A 23,759-nucleotide genomic window follows, 5' to 3' on the forward strand; every position below is an offset into this window, starting at 1 on the left:
TACCAGACACGTGAGCTACAGTAGCCGAGTGTACTTACCAGACACGTGAGCTCCAGTGGCCGAGTGTACTTACCAGACACGTGAGCTCCAGTGGCCGAGTGTACTTACCAGACACATGAGCTCCAGTGGCCGAGTGTACCTACCAGACACGTGAGCTCCAGTGGCCGAGTGTACCTATCAGACACGTGAGCTCCAGTGACTGAGTGTACCTACCAGACACGTGAGCTCCAGTGACTGAGTGTACCTACCATACACGTGAGCTCCAGTGGCCGAGTGTACCTACCAGACACGTGAGCAGCAATATGAGTGGAAAGACGACTATCCAAAAACTGATCAGCAGAAGTTGAAGCTCAAGAGATCGCTCGCAGTTCATACGAGAAATGGAGCTGCGCATGTGCAAGAGTATGGTGGTGTTTGAGACCGAAGTGTTAGCCGGTAATCACCCATTTAAAATGAAATTCAATGACGACGGGTAAGTTTTTTATAACATTAACATTTGTAAGAAGATTTGTTTTATTCCAGGACTTTGCAAACAGCCTCATTGCGACCAATTGTCGCTTTTTATTATCAAATATAGGTACTCTAAATAAATATTATTTTACTGTTAAAGAGATTCATACCTGAATGTTGCCAAAAGTCTATTTGTTTTTAAGTTGACAATTCTGTAATAAAAAATACGCTAAATGTTTTTCTTGTTTCACTCTTGGCTTCAGGACTTAATAATTTTCCAGCAATATGTGATTGCTTGAATCAAACATTTTTATTCATTTTAATTTTTTGAGTAGAAGAAAGAAAAAAACGGTTCGGATGCAGCTGCTCGGTTTAAATTTGCGTTTCCTACGTCAAGGCCGAATATCAGCCGCCGTATTATTATTAAATCAAATCTTTTTCCAGCTCGCGGTTGGTGCGGGTCCAAGACGGCTTGGTTGAGGTTGTTGACCCGCGGACGCACCGTGTCGTCCACACCCTACCACGGATAATCAGCTTAAGATTGGAAGGACAATATTTCGAGTTAGTACTGGTTTCGTTTTAGCGAAATACTCTTTATTAATAAAAGAACTTCATAAAATATGGTGAGCTTCAACTATCGCTCCGGCTTCTCTTCGCCAGTTAAATGATTTGTGTGGCTTATGAGGATGAATATAGCATGGATATATTTTGCGGTAGACACTTATGCATTTATCGCTGAATAAAATATCATACCATATAAAGTTTTTCGAAAGAGGCAGCCGATTTACTATAAACAACTTTTCACGTAAAACGTGAAAAACGAGCATTATGATAATACTATAGATAATATATCGGCGAGAGCTTTGATTAGGCCTTGATGGCCTGCCGCCGATACTCAACCATCATGCCACCTCACCGATTTCGACCTGAAATTTCACAACTAATTGCGGGTTTCGAACGCCAAACTCGCTGTTCTTATCCTGATGGTCTTGACCATTTGGCCCTTCCATGTAGCCCATGTAGAAATGAATAATTTTGCAAACTTTTGGATTTACTATCCTCCCACGAGATAAAATTCAGATTTTTCTTAAATAAACTTCAGAACATCCAACCTTGAAATAAAATTCAGAATTTTATTTCAATTCTTGATGCCGATAATAATAAAAAAAATAACTGAAAAACAAATATGCTCTGCCGTGTTTTCAGCCATATTACAATGACATTATGGTCATTGTGCGAAGGTCTTGGTTTATAGCTTTGTTTGAACTTCTTTGGGTGGATGATTAAGTATTTCTTTAAAACCTGCAGGTTCACGGACGTCGATCATGAGCTGATCCTCGATTGCTGCTTCAAGGATATAAAGGCCCCAGAGTTACAGCTCTGGGATATGCGGTTTTCGTCATCACATGTCGGCAGGATCCGTTTCTGTGATGCAGCGATGGCTCAATATGAGTACTCCAAGAAGGAGAGGGCCCTCCTGACTAATATATTTGATTTTGAATACGGATTGAAGTATTGAGAAATATTTTTTGTATACATCTGTTCAATATTTTGCAGCTTCTCTTCGCCAGTTAAATGATTTGTGTGGCTTATGAGGATGAAAAGCATGGATATATTTTGCGGTAGACACTTTTGCATTTTTTTCGCTAATAATATTGAATTGTTTACTATCACTCTGATGGTTAAATAGGTCACGAACGTTGATTTAACGTTGATGCATTTAGTTTGATGGGTAGTCATAAGATGTACGTATATTGAATTTATTTTCACATAGATATAAGGTTTTCTATATTTTGATTTATATAAGCACAAACCGATTCTTGATTTCATTTTTCTTGCATATATTTTTATGTTTTATATGTTATATAACCTATAAACACCTCCAAAAGATGTGAGTTCAACTATCGCTCCAGTGAATTGGTATTGCACATTTTTAAAACTTTTCAGCTTTTCGACGTCGGGGGATGCGACGCCTGTGAGTTCCCTCGGTGATACGTGGGGGCAAAATTTACTAACTACTTGGTTCGGCCTGGCACCGGACGACAGCTGCCTTGTGTTCAAACCTACTCTGAGTACTTTCCTTGTTGTGCACAATCTTTCCTTCGCGACCTTGCACGACGCTCTCAAACAGTTTGATGTGAGAAACTATTCATAGTCATAGCTGTAAAACTTCCACTAAAACAGCAATAAACAAATTCGTTCACCAGTCACGATTTATTTAGGCTTGGTCTCAGGGACCGCTGTTGCGACAAAATCAGTACATTTTGAAATATATTCGAAAATTATGAGTGGTAATGCGATCGCAAAGTATCCAATTCAGCACGAATTACATTTCAGAGATAATATCAGAGTGCGTTTCTGTCCATGAAATATGTAAGTTGATCTGCGAATGATAATTCGCAAGATATTCGCGTTGCTTGTTGGTAATTGGTTTTGTGTGTGATTTGCCAAGTGTCAGTGAGAAACTTTTGTGTGTGATTTGCCAAGTTTCTTCACCGAGTGGAGCATGTAACTCGGCTGATATCGAGTGTAGAGGCTTCATCGATGCTGTGGTACCGAAAGAGTACAGATGCAGCGCATTTTATACGAGCTCAGCTACAGCTATAGGCCAGCAGCAGATAGCGGCGATGCATACCAATATCTGACATAACAAACTAATAGTATACTTTTTCAGGGTGTGCAACTGAAGATCAAGAAAGCCAGTGGTCCGATACCCGGCAGTTCAGGGGATAAAAACGAACTCACTCACATGGTACACGATTTTTATCAGACAAGAGGTTTCGAAATCTGTTCCAGAGGGAAATTCATCGCAGTTGTTCCTAACAACATTTACTCGGTGAGAAATTGACATGTTTGAAGTTACATAGGCTTTATTTGACGTCAGAGAAGTCTACGATGTGTTCTTGCTCTTCGCATGTGTAATATGTTAAGATAATTTCTTTACCTTAATACATGAATTAATTATTATAGGTATACCTGACATGGACACTTTCGTTTCAGAAATTTAGGATCTACAACCTTGATCACGACGCCCCGACCAATATATTTCAACGAAACCCACCGACTCTGACCAGCACAGCCCAATTTATTGCATCCACAGACCGATATCCCCAAAAGGATTCTTTTATACTCAGTGCAAGCGGCGAAATCGCCATTGCCTTCGATGCCGCAGAAACATGCACCAGCTTTTACCATTTGCGAGCGCCAGTACTATCCAAACTTCCAATAGATTTAGAGCCTTTCAATAGTTTAAGGTGTGAGAGACGTGTGATATCGATGGCTTTGACTCAAGCGTTAGATATCTTTGTGACCGGTCATTCCGATGGCCCAATGGTATGGCACAATCCTAGGCTTTGAATCAAATGCATCACAGAATTTTAAGAAGGAACAATTAACTCTTTTCTTACCTTTCTACTTAATTGGTTTGGTTCTTGATGAACATTGATTGGCTAAAAGTTGACCTTCAATACCCATGAGTTAATTTAGGAAGAGTGAAGACCACCGAGCAAGGGCCTTAGTGTGGAGGTTAAGTTGTTATATGTCGGCAGAATTCCCATTATTTATCTCCTGTCTCTCTCGTAGACTTTATTCTTGACTTCCAGTGCGAGATAGTCTATTAGCTGGAGCGCTAGAAAGCCATTAGGCCATTTGTTTAAAGTAATTAATTTAAAAACTAGTGGTCTCAAGCAACCTGAACCAAGCAGAGCCATGGAAACAAAAGTAAACTGTTTTTGGTCCTCTTACAATATTCTGGAGCAAAGGTCTGAGCGTGCTCTGTCTTGAAAGTTATTATTTAACTGATATAAATAAATTTATAATTGTTTGCAAACATTGTATAATTAACCATTTGATGTCTATATAAATACAATGTGTAATTACCCAGCTCGGACTATATAGTAAAAATTGGAAATTATAATCGGGCGTATTTGAGGTGGATTCAAAGCCTCCTGATTTGACATATAGGACGCTGTATTATCGAATTAGGAAACATATCGGCTGAAGTAAACATGAGTAATTATAAATATATGCATCTTCCCAGATTACATGATATTGAATCTTATCCACGTTCTTTCAAGTTTTCAGCTGCCTTAGAAAATAAAAATCAATATTCAAAACCTAATTCAAATGTAAAGATCAAGAGACTTTCAAAGAAACAAACTAAAACTACAAAACAAATATTATTGAAAATTTTACGGTTTTATTGTAACATAGCCCGAATTATTAAATTTGAGACACAGGCATTTGTAAATCGATTCTTTTTCCACAAACATGAAGTTAATTAGAATTGGTTTCTACATCATTTCGATATCGTTTGTTCTCTCGAATACCTGAAATTATCAGCAGAAATATGTATCATTAAAATCCTTTTCATCCCATTCGGGAGCTTAATTTATATGGAAGTATTATAAGTACACGGCACCGATAAGTTAAGAGATAATTATGAAGAAATATCTCACAGCACGAATATTTTATTTTATGTATATTTTATCTCACAACACGACATTAACCTCAGGTTTAAAAGACAATCCAACATTTAAAAAAAGTACAAGAATCGGCGACAGGCCTATCCAGGCCTATTCTTCAACACCGAAGGTACTACAATATACTATACCAGATAACAGATGCTCTCGCATGTTTTGTGGCGGGCCAGAAGTGGTCGAACGTTTGCTTAGGCCCAACTTTCATTCGTCGAGCAGTCATGGTCTCGTGGAGTGTGATAAACGTAGCTCAAAACGACTTGGACTGATCAGACGCTCTTTCGAGTTCCTAGATGCAGAAGCGATGAAGCAGTTGTTTGTTGCTGTCGTGCGCCCGAACCTAGAGTTTGGAAACGTCGTGTGGTCACCGAAACTTGAAAAGGAAAAAAATTTAATAGAGAGTGTGATACGTGCAACAAGGATAATTCCGGGCTTGAAAAGCAAGTCCTATGAGGAAAGATTAACGATTATGAAGCTTCCAAGCCTCAGTTATCGACGTCTGCGTGGGGAACTCATTGTAGCATACAAGTATACTCATGGCTTATACAAGGTCCCAGAAGGATTACTAGAATTTGAAACAAGAACCAACACCAGGGGCCACAGCTATAAACTAAAAAAACTGCGTTGTAACACATCCATGCGACAACATTTCTTCTCGCTTCGAGTCACCGACATGTGGAACAGCCTCCCTGCATGATAGTATCGTTGACGATCCGAGTATGAACGCCTTCAAGAACAGACTAGACGAAGCTATGCAGGAGCATATGTTCAGTCTTAACATGCCTAGCAAATTACGGACCAGGCAATAAGTCCAGCAGCCATCTCAATCAATCGTTAGTTATGGAAAGATCGGGTTCCAAAGGCCGGATCCCTTGTGAATCAAGTCACGAAAAATTCAAGAATCGGCAACAGGCCATGGGACTATTTCTTCAGTGCCGACACTTCTATTCTGAACTGTAACCTCTTAGCCACCCTGCCCATAAATATAACAATAGTACTAATAATATAGCGGTAAAAGCGTTGTTATAGGCTTTGTCGCCGATTCTCAACCATCCGGCCACCTTGCCGATATAGTACTAGAATGTTCACAATTAATGAGCGGGTTTCGTATTCTAACCAACTCGCTGCTTCCATATTTTTTGATTGATCAAAAACACTCCATGGCTACATGGGGTCCAAGGGCTACATGGGGTCACACCATGCAGCCCTTGTGACGCATGAGATGCGGAGACAATTAATAGTGTTAACTTTTAAATTGAATGAACCACCGTGCAATGAAATTCAGCATTTTATTTCAATTGCAGGTGCGGATAATTATCAAAAAATAACTTAAACTGGCATATTTTGCAACACTCTAGGCTGTATTACATTGACGTGGCGATTGCTGCTCTATTGGATTGATTTTCAGCTCTGCTCCAACTTCATTGCAGGACAAATAACTATTTCTCTAAACCCAAAGGTTCACAGACGTCAATCACGAACTGATCCTCGATTGCTGGAGTATGGAAGACAATCCAGAATTACAGCTCTGGGATTTGAGGTTTTCATCCTCACATGTCGGAAGGATTTCTTTCCGTGATGCGATGGTGGATCAATATGTATACTCCAAGAAGGAGAGGTCCCTCCTGACCAACGTATTTGATTCCAAGTCCGGTGATCATTGGAAAATATCGCTATACAATAAATCAAGGTTAGTATTCGTCCGTATCGGTAAACAGTGTATCNGATGAATTAGCTAAAGAAAATTTCTGCAGAATGAAAATATAATTTCTGTAAATCAACAATGGATCAATCACTGTAGGTTTATCTTTTTTGTGTACTTTTTTCGCAGAAAATTCGGGTCTACAGCTTTTATCCCGACGTCCCAACGTCCAAATTTCAACATAACCCACCAACTTTGACCAGCACGGCGCAGTTTACTGCCTCCAGACATCGAAAGACTTCGAGTCCTCCATTTATTCTCAGTGCATCAGGCGAGATAATAGTCACCTGTGATATCTTTGAAACCATCGGCTTTTACCACTTGAGGGCGCCGGCACTAACCGAAGGTCCGATGGATTTGAAGCCATTTCATAGTATCACGAGCAATAAGCCGTCCTCTTGCTATGCAATGGCGTTAAGCCCAAACTTAGACATCTTCGTGACCGGCCCATCTTTTTCTGGCCCAGTGGTATGGTATAGTCCTAGAATTTAGATCAAATACATCACTGAATCATGAGAAGGTACGACAAAACATTTCCTTGTATTTCCACTAATTTGTCTTCGTTCACGATGAACTTTGATCGGCACAGTTGGTCTTCATGAGTTTTACATTATTTTATTGAAAAGAGTGAAAAAAACCTAGACAAGTATCTTATATTTGTGGAGTTAAGTTCTTATGTGGGCAGAATTTCATTTATTTATCTCCTGTCTCTCCTTGCGAGTAGACGCCTCATGTAAGCGACCGTGCATTGACGAGACTCCACCTCTTGCGGGTTATGAACGATTTTTGATTACAATAATTCGAAGTAATTATATATTCGTTTGTGAACGATGTTTTTTTTTTTTTTTTTGTCTCCAGTGCAAAATAGATTAACAGCTGAAGAATTGGTAAACCATTGGGCCGGTTAACTAAAGTAATAAATTAAAAAATTAGAAAGTGATCATTCGCTCATCATGTCATAGTATCCTTAGTATATGTTTCGGACGAAGCAGTCCCAGGCCACGATGGATCGCCGCCACTGAATATCGCGCATCCGCCCTCATTTGGGCCAGCTGATGCACGATGATGTTGCTTGCTTCTCGCCGCTGCCCGCTGGTAGTGGTGCATGGGCGGACGATCAGGGACTGTGCCCAGGAACATGATCAGTCGTCTCTTGAAGGTCTCCAGGGTGAACTCCCCCTCTCTTAGATCCTTTGTAGGATGTTAAACAGCCTCGGTCCTGTCACGGAACTTTCTAGATAAGCATAAGTAACTGCAATACAGCCGAAATAATGAAGTGTATGTTATTTAAACCAAGTCGAGACGAATGTGAGTCGTTCCATTGTCCATTTCATCGGCAGCGGCCCAAACTAGCGGCCTCAAGCAGCCTGGACACGCGGGGCAGAGTAAACGATAATTAAACTGCTTTTCTGTCCGCTTGAAATTATGAAGCAAAACCATGAGCGTGCTGTGGCACCAAATGTACTAGTTAACCGATTTAAAATCTTTGATAATTTTATGCAAATATGGTATAATCAGCCTTCTGATGATAAATAAAAAAGAGTTTGTTTAATTATCAAGCTCGCACTATATTATAGAAATTGAAAAACAGAAACAAGTGTTTTTACGGTCGATTCAAAGTCGCCCGATTTGAGATATACGACGTTTTATTAACAAATCAAGTAAAAATTAACTTGAAACAGTTTGAGTGATTAGAAATCTATGCTTCTTCCCAGATTAAATTATATTGAATCTTATCCACGGACTTTCAAGTTTTTAGCTGCCGTAGAAAATTAAATTCAGTTACCAAAAATTAATATTAATCTTTCTGTACCGGTCGCTCTATTAAACTTTAAGTGTAATATTATCTAATCACATCAATCATTCCCAGTTAAAATTTAAAGGCGCATCGCCGGCGCATTTAAGTAGATCGAGGTAGGGACGATCGGACGGGGTGCCCGCGCAACATCCCCGTAACATGGGCGATGTGTCCACTTTTTAAGAGCGACGGTTCGCCCTTAAGCGGCTCGCGGCCGCAGTGCGTTCCATATGGACTGACCGCGTGCGGCAGCGCCTCCATCATGGGCGCTACGGGCATGTAACTCCGGCGCAACATGCATGGCCGTCTCTCGCTATTTATTAAAAAAACCTCGGCCGTATATCGCCGAGATAATTGCGTTAGCACTCCAATGCTGGATATGCATACACATTCATGTTAACGTGCATTCATAATCATTTCCAGCATGACAGTACAAGCAAAGAATCTCGGGATATACAGCCGAGGACATATTAAAATGATCAAATACTAATTTCCATAAAACATAAACAAAAGTAAGGTTTTGAATACAAAGAAACGATTGGCAGCTGAAAAATGTATTGAAAAAAAACATTTAAAGGTCACAGCGTCGAAGTGATAACCGCCATGCCAACGTTTTATTTGAACTAGACTCTCAGGTCTCAGTTTAATGAGAGACTAATCAACACTTGGCGAGAATTGACCATCTAGTAGCAAGTTGTCGGGAGTGTGAACGTGTCAAAGGGAGCGGTGTTGAAGACGACTGCACATTGCGACAAGTGGGGGAACTGGATGCCAAAGAGGAACATTCAAACATGAGTGGTAGCGTGCAAATAATTATGCATTTGCGAAACATTCTAACACATTCAGACTTACCAATTGGTCTATCGAACTGATTTGCAATAGTCTATAAAATTCTTTCTACAGTGGTTGTGAAGAAGAGATCAAATGCTATCGTCGAAATTTTAGTAGGAACTTGTGCCCTTCCTAACATTGTCATATTCAATGAAAAGTTCGGAAATTTATGCTCTAATAATATGCCATTCTTCGAAAATCACCAAATTCACATTACTTCGATTTCGCTTTGGCACCAAACCCAACGATACAACGAAAAACAAGCATATAATTACAATGAACCAGTAACTTGATCACTTACGGAGTTGAACTTGAGGCTATAGGATTTCTATTCGTGTTTGTATGCGTTTCTCTTGCAGCGACATGGTGACTGCTTGACTGGTGAAAACTAAGCCTAACCATGCAGTTGAACTTGAGTGACCTTTACAAATATGGATCCAGCTTTCTCGATGAGATAGAAATTAAAACCTGAAGCATATGGACACGAGCAGCTAAAATAACATGATCATGCCAGCATATACCTCGAGTTAAAATTGTACAGAAAAACGAATACATTTCTAGTAAAGTTCAGCTTTTAAAATCTATAATTTTTAAGTCGAATACTTCACAAGTTCACTTTTCCCACTACTATTACAGGATTGCAATGAGCAACGTTCGCCGTTCACGTGTGGTCATCATTACTACAACTTTCGAACTAACGCCGGATGCAGCCGTTGCAGCGCAGGCCGCAGCCCACCAGGCAGCTGCGTCAAGGAAAACTCGAACGTACGTGTAACTTCGTGTAAACTACTCACTGCCTCAAGCTGCATCACGTTAAACAGGAACAATTTATAAACATTTAAAGAGGCTAGCAACAAATTTTGCCCTGCGAACATGATAAAGTAACTATGAGGCAGAAGAACCGTAAAGCATTGACCAGGTTTTGTTGTCATCGAGGTTGTTTAAACTAATGACTAAACTTTTTTAAATTCGTTCAAAAAGTAGTGAGATGCCTGAGCAGAGTTATGCACGCTTGTATGACACTCACGCCCAGTAACCGCCATTGACTAAAACGATTTTAATTCACTGAAGGAATTATTTGAACCGTAACACGATATGATACAATTGTGAAACTCACCTGAAAATATTAAAAATTTTAGACCTTGTTTGAATAACCGAAGGTACATTGTTTAATGCCTGTTATCAAGCAATGCACTGTTATCACAATATCAAGCAGTTTCATCCCAACTCATCGCGACCAGAACATTTAATAAAGTGCTTATAGGCCCTGAATGCATAACCGAAAATTCATCTGTTGCTTTTTCTGCCACTTAACAGCTTACGTATTAGTTATGTGTGTTATATGACATGAATTAGAAATTTATCTCTTGGAGCTACAAGCATTGCTTTTCTACTGCCACGTACTTATCAAGTATTTTTCTGCTCTTGGACCCCTTAATCGTATTTCCATGCCTTCAAGCACCCTGAGGTTTTTGAAGATAGCCAAATAAATCCAGATATTTTTGCCCTATAATTAATGTAATTATTATCTTCCAACACGTAAGCTTAAAAAATTGGTACAATCAATTATCATTTCGATCCATCATATATGCCTTGACAAACGTACGCATGTACGTACATACATCAACGCAGAACGAGCTTTTAGTCGAACTGTAAGCATTCAAATCATTTAAATTGATTATGAACTGAGCTCACATTCTTTTTGTCAGATAGAAGTATTCCATTTAACAAGAAAGTGACAGTGTTCTGAAATGTCTAAAAATGCAATGTTTCCGTGTAAACATCGGTATACGATATCATCAACGGTCTTTTGTTCAACAGGAGTGGATGTCAAAGTTTAAGTTTAGGTTCGAACACCAACTTACGCACGTACGTGTTAGATTGAGGAATCGATTATATGTCTTTTTTTCAATTAAGGACTCATAAAACAGGAAACCAACTACGGCCAATAATTTCTCAAGTCCCAACCCCAGTGTATGGAATCGCTGAACAATTGAATTGGATGATAGTGCCTTACATGCAGTGTAAATACCAGATCAGTTCGACAGATGACTTTTTGCAAATTATCCGAGCAACTAATCCACACGGTATCCTTGCTTCATTGGATGTAGAATCGCTATTTACAAACGTTTCGGTAATCCCAACAATGTTATCTGGCATACGTCGACCCAACAAAATTCCCCCCGCTGGACAAAGCAATACTAAAGAAGTTGTTAATTGCCTGCACAACTGAATGCCCTCTCACCCATACAGATGGAACTCTGTACCTCCAAACAGATGGGGTCAGTATGGGAAGCCCTTTAGGTGTCACTCTTGCCAATTTTTACATGACCGCGTTGGAAAACAAGATCCTCGAATCCAATCCCCACATCAAACCATCTATCTACTGCAGGTACGTCGACGAGTGCTTCATAGTCACTGACTACGCTGCATTCCTCCTAATGCTCAAGAACCTTTTCGGAACCAACTCTGTATTGAAGTTTACTCACGAAATCCGAACGGGCAATAAAATAAATTTCCTGGATGTTAACACCGAAGCCACTGATAACTTCATAACTTCAGTATACCAAAAGCCCACCAACAACGGAATATACCTCAACGCTCGCAGTGAATGCCCCCAACGATATAAAGACAGCACCATCAAGGAATTAATCCACCGCACCTATAAAATATCACATTCTTGGCAGTTATTTCATGACAGCATCTTGAAACTAAAACAAGCCTTCATCAACAACGGTTACTCTAATTCACTCTTTGACAATATTCTGAGCCACTACCTCGCAACAATCAGGCAAAAAACAAGAAACCCAACGAGCGATGCAAGATACCCCGAGTATCAAGTCCATAATGTCTACTATCAGAATCAATATTCATCTGCATACAAAACTGACGAGCAGATGATTCGAAGCAACGTGGCATGCACAAACGACAACCACCGATTACAGCTGATAATCTACTACAAAAGCCCTACCGTAACCAGTTTAATTACAAAGAACAACACAGCCCCAAAACTACCAGCCCTGAAACAAACAAATGCCATATACGAATACACGTGTAACCGCGGGGCGTGCGAGCCCCGCAATAATTCGTATATTGGCATGACTACTACAACCCTATCAAGACGGCTCACAATGCATTTAGTTTCTGGAGGACCAAAAACGCACGCTATGGACAACCACAACACCAAATTAACCCGGGAAGAACTGGTACAAAACACAAAAATCCTTCGTCACGAACGAAAAAATCCTGTCGGAGACCACCACTGCCGTGCTTCGAATAGACTATCATGATCCTTTCCCTGAAGAACGTAGCCTACAACACTTCTTGACTGTAACACTAACAGCCGCAAGCCACCAGACAAATCACATCCATTGAATTAGATCAATCAGAGGAGCGCGCAGGAGCCGTCCGTATCTGTCCCGTGTGTCGAATCAGCCTACGGTCGAACGGCCACTCGTCGTACGACGATAAATTTTGGAACAGAACTATGCTATCTGAAACCTAACCTCAGATGCTGTGAGCTAAAAGTTACGTAATTTAGCGAAGCTGTAGAAGTCGCTCGTCGAAGGACGATAGATTTTGGAATAGAACTATGCTTTATGAAACCTAACCCCAATGCTGTGAGCTAAAAGTGACGGTCTGGTGGTGCACGGCAGGATGCACGCAGTTCCACAGGCGACCTGGGCTGGTTGGTCACAGTCCGTTGTCCGCAAGTTACAGTTCGAGCTAAAGTCATGGTATGAAGTGATGATTCGATGCAGCGTTCAGTGGTGCATAACCATTACTCTCTGGGCTATTCACTTCAGAATATGGTGGCGTAAAGCACCTAATATTTAAAGCAAGATGATGTCACGGGCTGGTTACCGACGGATGGCATCATCTACGGCTGATTGTTGGTCATCCGGAAATATGCTAGGCGTTCCTTTCAAGGCTGATTGGTGCACAAATTTGGTGGTGCACGGCTGCGTACCCGTAGTTTGATAGAGAACTTCTGCCGAAACATCGAAAATTATTTATGTAGCTGACTGGAATTTTATAAGGCACTTAAAACATGTCAGTACGTGGATAATAATCATTAAATTTAATCCGGTGAAAAGCATAGATTGATATTAAGTCATGCTTGCTTGAGCCTAATTTTTCATGATCCGTTGGCGGGCCTAAAAAACGCCCATTTTGAATTTCAATTTCTATTATATAGCCCGAGTTCAAAAATAGCACAAAATTGTTTTATATCTCCTCAGATAGTTGATTATACCATGAATGAATAAATTAGCAATTAATTCGAATAATAACTTCTGAGCTAGAGCACGCTCAGGTTTTTGCTCCACAATTTTAAGCGGACATAAAACCTTTTTGATTTATTATTGTTTCCATTGTCTCGCTTGTTCAAGCTACTTGAAGTCGCTATAGTTTGGACAGCTGCTGGTGATTTGGAGAATAAAACAAAGCTGGGCAATGGAACGACTCACATTCGTCTCGAATTGTTTTTAATGATAGTTACTTTATTATTTAAGCTGTATTTGAAGTTACTGATGCTCATCAAGTAAGGCACCGCAAGCGAATGAACACGTTCAAAAATTTAAAATTAGTAATTTCAGTTTCATGGCCCAATGGTTTGCAATTAAACTATCCCCTAATGGGATGCAAGAATAAACATCGTTCGCGAACGGGAAGATATATTTATTTTGAATTTTTCATATAAAAATCGTTCATGGCCCACACGAGGCGGAGAGTATTGTCAATTAAGGGGCGGTCGCTTACACGAGGCGTCTACCCGCAAGAGAGAGACAGGAGATAAATATAGAAAATTCTGCCAACATAACTACTTAACTCCACAATTAAGATACCTGTCTAAATTTCCTTACTCTTTTCAATAAAATATTAATTGCAAAACGTTTGAAAACCAACTTTTAGCCAATCAATGTTCATCAATAAATGTTTTATAGCACCATCTCAAAGTCTAGGATTATACCACACCATTTGGCCAGAGTAATGACCGGTCACGAAGCTGTCTAAGTTTGGGCTCAGCGCCATTGAGGACGGCTCATTGGTCGTGAAACTATGAAAGGGCTTCAAATCCATTGGAACTTCGGTTAGTATCGGCGCTTTCAAGTGGTAAAAGTCGATGGTTCCAAAGACGTCGCAGGCGATGATGATTTCGCCTGTTGCACTGAGAATAAATGGAACCACAGAATTCTTTCGGTGTCCGGAGGCAGTAAATTGCGCCGTGCTGGTCAGAGACGATGGATTATGTTTAAATGCAGACGTCGGGACGTCGTGGTTGAAGCTGTAGACCCTAAATATCTGAAATGAAAGTGTCCGAGTTAGGTTAAACCACAGTGATTGATCCACGGTGTGATTTACAGAAATAATATTTACATAATACAGACACGCGTAGCTAGAAAAATTTGAAATCTTGGAATTAATAATATGACCTGCGAAAAATTGTTCCTGGCTAATTCAGTGATAAAATGCAGAAATTCCTTAAAGCCCGTTCACACTAGGGGCAACACACGGGCGTCAAGCGCCTCACCGCCCCTCTACGTGCGCTTCAGGCGGGCAACGAAGCGATTGACGAGATAGCGATTCACAGGTGCCCTACCTCATGCAACACAAGCGCTGCACTCAGTAGACGGCTGTCTGTGGTCTGTATACACTGGTCCTTCACTATGGCAACTAACGCCACACTTGTTTGGACTCATTCTCTAGAAGAGAGGCTACTTGATCTTTGTAGAGACCATGAATGCCTGTAGAGAGTTCAGTCAAAGGAGTATAAAAGTCGAAATGCAAAGGAACAAGCTCTGGTGAATTTAGTTGAAGTTTTAAGAAACTTTTGCGTACAAGTCACCATTGACGAGGTTCGCAAGACAATTCGTGCGTTGCGTTCGCCATTACATCGTGAAATGAATTTCATTGCAAATGAATTCCATTGCATATGAAATGTAATTGTGTAAGCCCCCTCACTTCTTTGCAACCATTTTTTTACACAAATACAGCGACGCCTACATCTTTTCCTAACAGCAGCCCACCCGAGAACAATGGCTCAGAGCTCAAATTTGGATTCATCCATCATCACTGACGTCTAATTGGCAACTAATCTTCAAAGCGCGCGGTCTCGAGGTACCGTGTACAAAAAAAAGTGTGAACAGTTGTGGGCGGTGAGGCGCTGCAGCAAGCGCCTCACCGCCCATATCGTTGCCCCTAGTGTAAACGGGCTTTTTAGACGCTTGCAGCGGCAAGTTATGGGGGCAGCTGATGGAAACAAAGCTTTAAATCACAAGTACGAACGTTTCATTGAACATCATGAGCGATAAGTGGACGATGTTTCTTGAAGAGTGAGACAATGCTCGAAGACTCAATGAATGCTTCATAGACTTCCCAATGATGTCAATATAAGCTCGCGTAACGTTAAACATGACAATTTCTCACCTCGTCAAATTTGTAAGGATTACCGAGGACGAAATTTCCTCTTGGGCAGAATTTGAAATTGCTAAACAGTTGAGAATCGTGAACCACGTGGGTGAGTTTGTTTGTAACTCTTAAACCACCCGGGATCGGGCATGGGGCTTTCATGGTCTTCAGTCGTCCGTCCTGAAAAAGAATAAGATTTACTTTTCATGGCAGGTTTTGGAATGCATCGCTCCTGTCTGCTGTTGGCCTTGCTGCAGTTTAGCATCGAATACGGTACATCTGTATCGGTCATCGAATACGGTAATTAATTCACGTAGCATCATTCTCCGATCAAGGCACACATTTGAAAGACACAAACATACTCTGATATAATTGGCCGGCTGAAAATAGACACCCGAGGACATTATGCTGACTTCCATACATCTTAATAATAATAATGGCGGTTTCAGCGTTAATTAGGCCGTAGACCTGTTGCTGATTCTTAGCATCGCAGAACATTCACAGCTCGTTGCGGTCTCGAAATTGTAACTCTTTGCCCCAATTTTTGCTTTGCTTAACCGCCCGGCCTCCTCGTCGATCCCGAACAGACACTACCGAACAGAGCTTGGATCGAACCCGCGCCTCTCTGCTCCAATCCTGGTACTCTGAACTGTATCCACTGTGCCACCCTGTAAAACTTTTCATTACCTTACCTGTAATATTTATTCAATGAGTTTAAGAACCGGAAACTAATATGGTTGTTGCTATTCTAGTGCTGTTGTTGCGGTGCCACTATAGGAAAGAGTTTAAGAGAACAAGAGGTGGCGCAGGGTGGCCAAAAATAATAAGGGGAAATGGAAAGGACAGCAAGAGGTTGAAAGGCGCATTGCGCATGATTCGGTAGGTTGAAGGTGATTGGGATCTGTTTGGGGTTGGAAGGGAAGGGGGGAACCCATCAGGGCTTTGGATGGTTTATGCAGGTGATGAGAAGGTGGTGGTTGTTTATTTACATTATTTTACATGCGGTTTCGCTTTATTTATTCATCTTTTTTATTTCTATTTTTTTTGAAGGATGATATGATGACAATGGAGGTGGTGATGATGATGATGATGATGATAATGAGGATGGTGAGTCGCTCGTGACTCAGAGGGTGGATTTTGTCAGTTATAGCCTGATTTTTGGTAGTTCATCGTCTTGTCTTTACTGTGTGTTACTCTCGGGTGAGTTGCGTTTGTCTGTCAGCGTTGTAGTGTTGAGGATGATGTGGGTTGTTATGGTATCAGTCACACCCAGACGTGATGAACACAACTGTCGCCTGGGCGTAGCACGGTCCGCTGTGTAGGTGGGGTACCTAGCGCGTGTAACTTGGAGCTTTTGAATAACTGGTGATGCCTAGCTATGGCGTCTTTGGGGAGTGTGAGTTGATTGAAGGCTGGGGATCATGTATTTTGATGGTGGACCAAGTTTTGCGTGCTAGTTGGTGAAGGACTGTGTTTATTGTAGGAATGTCGCATTGTTCGTGTAGTGTTTGGGAGGATGTGAAGTCGGAGCAGTGTGTGATTGTGATTAATCGGAGGGTTTTGTTTTGCACTCTCTGCAGTTTAGATATGAATGACTTTGATGGGGTGTGTAGCGGTATCGGCGGGTAAATGAGGGAAAAAGGAGAGGTATAAAGTGCGTTTCATGTTGGGTGGGAGGTGGTAAAATCTTTGTATTTTGTGTAGATTGGTGGGGGCCATTGCTTTCCTTTTTGCTATTTGGGAGCTGAAGCCGTGTGTATTGAAGTGTAAACCTAAAACTGTTCCCTTCCCTTGTTCGTCTATGGATAGTGGGTGTTGTCTATGAAGATGTCGGAAGTGTTTCGCCTATTGATGGGCATGGTTTAAAACTTATTTGTGTTTGTCCTTATGAGCAATTTATTTTAGAAGGTGTTGATCTGTTGCATGGTATGTTGTGTTCGTATTGCTGCGTGGTTGTGTGGGTAAGGTCCTGTGGTTATTTGTGTTATGTCATCTGCAGAGGCTGTGTATTCTGTGTTGGGTATTGGTGGTTGGAGGTCATGGATATGAAAGCTGCAAAGCTGTGCAGTGTGGGAGAGAGACAAGCCACTTGGGGGACACCTGGGTGAAGTTGTAATAGGGGACCTATGTGATTTCCTATTCTTATGGTTGCTGTTCTGTCTGTAAAGTAGTCTGACAGTGTTTCGGTGAAAAACGGGTTGAGGTCGAGCTGGTAGATCTTGTATTGGAGTCCGGTGTGCCAAACCTTGTCAAAGGCTTTTGCCACGTGGCAGTGGTGTGTCTTGGAGCACTATGTCAGTGGTGTATCTTTGTGCTAAATGTATGACTTGTGTTTCGTGGATTGTGGCTGGTGCTGTGTGTGTAAGCGTACCCGTGTTGTCTTGAACCGTGTTGTCTTGTGTTATGTATGTTGTGAATGGAAAGGTGTTCTTGAGTATTTTAATCGTATAAACTGTTCATGAATATTTTGTCTAAAAGCTTCCCGTGAATGTCTGATAGTAAGATGGTTCTGTAATTTTGGACTTGGTGTTGTGAAGTGTTGGGTTTGGGGAGGAAGATTATGATTGCGTGTTAAAGTGAATCCGGGAAATAACCGGCGAAAATGGCATGATTGAATATGTGTGATAGGTAGTGGATCATGTTTTTAGGTAAGGGTTTGAGTTAGAGGATTGTGATGCCTGTGGGACCTGGCGCTTTGTAGTTCTCCTGGCTTTGCCTGTGGAACCTGGTGTACGTTGTAATTCTCTTATGATGATGGGAGGGAAGTCTGCAGGGTGGAGTCGAGGAAGGTCGCCATTACTATATGGGTGAATTAGGTGTATGTTGTTGACGTGGTCTTGTACCGTGTGTATGTGTTCTATGTCAAAGTCTTCGTTGTCTGAGTCATCACGAGTGAATATTCCCTGTCAGTGTTTGCGGAAGATGGATCCTTTTTGTTCGGGTGTGTCATGTTGTATGTTGTTGTGTTTGAGGTATAGGACAGCTTGTTTGGTGTTAGAGCCTATCATACGTTTTAGGGATGACCAAAATTTTTGGGGATGGATCTGTTTGTGTTTCTAACGTGCTAATGAGGTCCTGCCATTTCTGTGTTTGGAGGTGTCTGTATGCTGTGTGTTGTTGACTTGTTGTTGACGTAGGGTGATGACTTGTCAGTTGAGCGCTAGCGACGGATCGTGGGTGAGAATGTATTGGAGGGTGGCTTGTATTGTATTTAAATGAGTACGTAATGTTTCGTGGGTGGGTTTGATGCCGGGAATGATGCTGTGTGTTATGGTGGCGATTGAGGTATCGGTGGCATTCTGTTTGTGTTTTATCCAGTTATCTAAGAGAGTGTCTATTTCTTCTAGTGTAGGATTAGGTTGTGTGGGAACTGTGTGTTTGGATAATGTTTGCTTGTATAGTGTCCAGTTTACTCTAAGGCAGGATCTGCGTGGGCGGACGTGCATTTGTACGGGATTTGCAGATATGGTGGCTATTATGGAAATGTGATCTGACGGGGTAATGGGTCCGGGCTGTAGGTGTATGTAGTGGAATGCTTTATTGTTGTTTCGGACTCTGGCAGGTGATGTTGTGCCGTTGTTGGTAATGAGGGTTGGAAAGTAGGGTCCGATGTGGGTATATTTGTGCTGTAATTGTCTTCCTATGTGGTTGGAGAAGTTATTTCCTAAGATTGTGTGTCTTGCGTTTATGTCTGCTAGAAGGTATACAGGATGGGGCCTATTCAAGAGTGTGTGGAAGTCAATGTAGTAGATGTAGTCTGTAGGTCGTTTGAAATATTTTGGGTCGGTTGGTAGGTATTCTTGGGTCGATTTTTTCAGTTGGATGCGGTATGTCTGGGGTCACGAGCGTTCTGATAGATTTGATGGTGGGTTGGGTGAGGGTGATGGTGATGGCGGGTGACATGATGAGTGAGATGAGAGCCTTTTTATTGATAATGGTGGGGGTTACTGTCTCTCGCCCTGTGGGACAAGCCCGTTGGGTTCGAGGCAGATGTGCCACTTGGAGGAAGGCATGAGGGTAAAGGGAGGCGGAGAGCGAGAACACAAGTATACGTATAATTGGGATGCAGTAGTATATACAAAAGAGAAGTAAAAACAGAGGCAAAAAAGGCTAGGTCACAAATTCCTAGTGACACGCGCTCGCCCTATAAGGCTGCTAAATCCAAGCTGGTTACAAGGGATCGCGAGGCGAGTTCACAGTTTTAATCACCAATAATGACCACGGGGGGCCTGTTTTAGTGGAAGGTTTGTGACGATGGCCATGAATCGCTTCTCACCTCAAATTGTTTGAAAGCTTCGTCCAAGGTTGAGAAGGAAAGATTGTGAACAGCAAGGAAGCTCTCAGGAGTGGGTTGGAACACAAGGCAGCTGTCGTCCGGCGCCAGGCCGAACCAAGTAGCTTGTAAAGTTGGTGACCACGCATTACCGAGAGACCACACAGGCGTCGCATCTCCCGAAGTCGAAAAGCTGGAAAGTGTTGGCGCTTATTTTCTAGTACCAATTATCCGATGCAATAGTTGAAAACACTACTTTTATGTTTGAAATAATTACTTACAAAGCATGAAATTTTAACGTTAAAATAAAATCAAGCATCAGTTAGCTCATGCACACTGCTGCCTCGATGTATTCAAGAATGGGAAAATTTTGAAGAACGTGAAGATACATTTAGTACACATCTGTTCCAATAAATAACTTGATGCATATAGCATTAAATGCTTGTTTATGATCAATTTATGTCCATAAGAGCATACTGCTGAGTTCCCGATATGAATGACTTAAAATAATTCAATATTTGTGAAATAATGCAAAAGTTAGTGGCGCAAAATATTACCACACGATTCATCCACACAATCCGCATATAACATTCAGCTACTGAAGATCAGCCCCAATATATTAAGAAGTAAATGAATAAAACCCAAAACATCTCTTATGAAAGTCTGTTCACCGATCCAGGTGAATACTTACTTTGATTTGTTGTACAGCACTAATTCGGATACGTAGGAGTATTCACATATTTTAGTTAGGAGCGACCTCTCCTTCTTGGAATATGCATATTGCGCCATTATCTTATCAGGGAAACTGATCTTGCCGACATGGGAGGACGAAAACCGCATATCCCAGAGTTGTAACTCGGAATGGTTTCTATTCATACTCCAGCAATCGAACATCAGTTCGTTGTCGACATCCGTAAACCTGCAAGTTTTGAAGAAATATTTTAAGCACCGTTGGAGTTGGTGCGTAGCTAAAAACAAAGCAATTTGAAAAACAATCGTCACGCCATTGTAATGCAGCCGTAAATGTTGCAATGCAAACCAGTTTTTTAGTTATTTTTTGAAGATGATGTGCATCAATAATTGCAATATAGTACTACATTTTATTGCGCGGTAATACAGAATAAACAAAGTTAACACCATCAATACTGCAGCTCGCGTTACATCGGCTACTCGAAAAGGAAGTGGTTAAGATCACTAAGGTGGAAGCAGCGTGCTTGGGTTTCGAATCCTGCAATTAGTTATAAAATCAGCTAGGTGGCCGAGTGGTTAAAGTGAGTGACATGCCAACATGGCCCAATCAAAGCTCACATAACTATATTATTTATAGTATTTTTATACTGCTCGTTTTCATTTTCTAGCGAGAAACAAGTATTTTTATAGTGAATCCGCTGACACTTGAGAACACTTTGTGTGCTTAAAATTATTTAAAACTTAGATTGGTTGTAGTCAACCGACAACAGTACTCACTCGAAGATTTGATTGCTCAAATTGAAATTGATGAAACGCGGTAGGGTGTGAACGATGCGTTGCGTCCGCGGGTCCAAAACCTCAATTAGGCAATCGCGGACACGCACCAACCGCGAGCTGGAAAAAAAAAATTGCTGTATTGAGAATAGCACAGTAGATGTTAACTGATATTCAGCGTTGACATTTGAAACAGAAATTTTTACCGAATGGCTACATCTGAACCTGCATTTCTTTCTTGACGCAACAAAATAAATGATACTAAAGAATCTTATTGGGGTAATGAGTAAGAATCTTATAGTTGAAAATTCATTTTGAAATGCTGAAAACGATGGTTTATTACAAAACATTTAGGGTATCTTTGATAGAAAAAAACTACAATCCGTCACAAATAGACGTTTCAACATCCTAGTATGAATCCTATAAAGAAACTTACCCGTTGTGATTGAATTCCAGTTTAGCTACACGCTTACGGGCTACCATTTCGGTCTCAAACTCCACCAGACACTTGCACATGCGCAGCTCCATTTTTCGCACGAATTGCGAGCGATATTTTGAATTCCAACTTCTGCTGATCAGTTGTTGGATCGCCGTCTTTCCACTCGTATTATGCAAATCAGTCATTTTTTAAAAAGAATTAATGTTTGTAGCTTTCTTCTCAAATTGTCGTTCTTTTGTAAATTGAACTTATAATCCACAACCACCATGCAGCACCAATAATAACTTGGGCTTTGTTCACGTTCCACGTGTGTTTGAGAAGAGCGACTTGTGCACGAGACCTCGCCTGCTAGAAGAATGAAACGGTCGGTCTAGTTGGGCCTAAGCAAACGTTCGACCACTCGCCACAAAAAAAAAAAACGAGAGCATTTAGCATTTCAAGAGATGGATTGGCCTCTAGTCCTTAGGTTATTATTGCCTAGTTTGGCAAAATTAGGACATTGTCTTCAAAAATTAAGTCTAAAAGTATTACATAGAACCGTGTATTTGAACTACTTTCATGTAAATTAACCCTCCCTAATGGGGTGAAAAATGATTTAAAAAATATAGCGGCTGTTCATAGCAATGAGTATCAAAATGATTTTGATAGAATTCGATTCATCTCCATATATGTGAATGTATGAATCGCGTTACGAATGTTTGCGTTTCAGATTTAATAAATCGGGAGATGTCTCAGTAAAAACGTATAAATGTAAATATCATTCGCAGAATTGTTTTTCCGGCAGAGGCTAAGCAGTGAACGAACAATAGCCAATAACTGGTAAATTGCGATGATTGGCAAACAGTATTCACGCCCCATGCATGAAAACAAATCAAGCATCATCAGGACTAAGATAAGATCAAATGACTGCTTGACTTGCAACATCTGAACAATAGTGCTCATTGTGTGACTGTAGCTCACGTGTCTAGTAAGTACACGCGGCTACTGGAGCTCACGTGTCTAGTAAGTACACTCGGCCACTGGAGCTCACGTGTCTGGTAACTACACGTACTCGGCCACTGGAGCTCACGTGTCTAGTAAGTACACTCAGTCACTGGAGCTCACGTGTCTAGTAACTACACTCGGCCACTGGAGCTCACGTGTCTAGTAAGTACAATTCGGCCACTGGAGCTCACCCGTCTGGTAGGTACACCTGTCTCTTATACACATCTAGATGTGTATAAGAGACAGGCTCACGTGTCTAGTAAGTACACGCGGCTACTGGAGCTCACGTGTCTAGTAAGTACACTCGGCCACTGGAGCTCACGTGTCTGGTAACTACACGTACTCGGCCACTGGAGCTCACGTGTCTAGTAAGTACACTCAGTCACTGGAGCTCACGTGTCTAGTAACTACACTCGGCCACTGGAGCTCACGTGTCTAGTAAGTTCACTCGGCCACTGGAGCTCACGTGTCTGGTAACTACACTCGGCCACTGGAGCTCACGTGTCTGGTAGGTACACTCGGCCACTGGAGCTCACGTGTCTGGTAACTACACTCGGCCACTGGAGCTCACGTGTCTGGTAGGTACACTCGGCCACTGGAGCTCACGTGTCTGGTAGGTACACTCGGCCACTGGAGCTCACGTGTCTAGTAAGTACACTCGGCCACTGGAGCTCACGTGTCTGGTAGGTACACTCGGCCACTGGAGCTCACGTGTCTGGTAGGTACACTCGGCCACTGGAGCGGCTACTTGGCAATTTTCGTTACAAATACTAAGCAATAATTTCGTTTAAATATTCTGTTGTATTATGTTTCGATACGTGCATTCAACGCAATATTTATCGCGATTTCTAACACTTGCAAGATTCTCACCGGAAAAATTCTTACGAGAGCTGATCTTGGATGAAAATAAGTGTGGGATGCATTTTCAT

At 41.4% G+C, this 23,759-nt stretch overlaps 2 protein-coding genes and 1 long non-coding RNA gene across 3 annotated transcripts; 2 read left to right on the forward strand and 1 right to left on the reverse strand.

Moving 5' to 3' along the window:
• Nucleotides 1–314: 314 nt before the first annotated feature.
• On the forward strand, nucleotides 315–2,229 carry LOC125179406. Its single transcript, XM_047885197.1, has 3 exons — nucleotides 315–472; nucleotides 895–1,011; nucleotides 1,759–2,229. Exons 1-3 carry the CDS (start codon nucleotides 381–383, stop codon nucleotides 1,967–1,969), a joined length of 420 nt encoding a protein of 139 aa, XP_047741153.1. The 5' UTR covers nucleotides 315–380; the 3' UTR covers nucleotides 1,970–2,229.
• Nucleotides 2,230–2,274: 45 nt separating this feature from the next.
• LOC125179403 lies at nucleotides 2,275–4,269 on the forward strand. The gene is made up of 3 exons (XR_007157256.1): nucleotides 2,275–2,587; nucleotides 3,125–3,286; nucleotides 3,451–4,269. It is a non-coding gene; the product is annotated as an uncharacterized LOC125179403 (long non-coding RNA).
• A 9,441-nt stretch (nucleotides 4,270–13,710) lies between these two features.
• Nucleotides 13,711–22,177, reverse strand: LOC125179402. The gene is made up of 6 exons (XM_047885193.1): nucleotides 21,844–22,177; nucleotides 21,411–21,527; nucleotides 20,635–20,862; nucleotides 19,947–20,136; nucleotides 15,689–15,850; nucleotides 13,711–14,563 (listed from the first exon to the last, which is right to left on the reverse strand). The coding sequence occupies exons 1-6, from the start codon at nucleotides 22,029–22,031 to the stop codon at nucleotides 14,213–14,215; spliced, it is 1,236 nt and encodes a 411-aa protein (XP_047741149.1). The 5' UTR covers nucleotides 22,032–22,177; the 3' UTR covers nucleotides 13,711–14,212.
• Nucleotides 22,178–23,759: the final 1,582 nt, after the last annotated feature.

The sequence above is a fragment of the Hyalella azteca genome, unplaced genomic scaffold (genome assembly GCF_000764305.2).
Source record: "Hyalella azteca isolate HAZT.00-mixed unplaced genomic scaffold, Hazt_2.0.2 contig17278, whole genome shotgun sequence".
Classification (NCBI taxonomy): Eukaryota; Metazoa; Arthropoda; class Malacostraca; order Amphipoda; family Hyalellidae; genus Hyalella; species Hyalella azteca.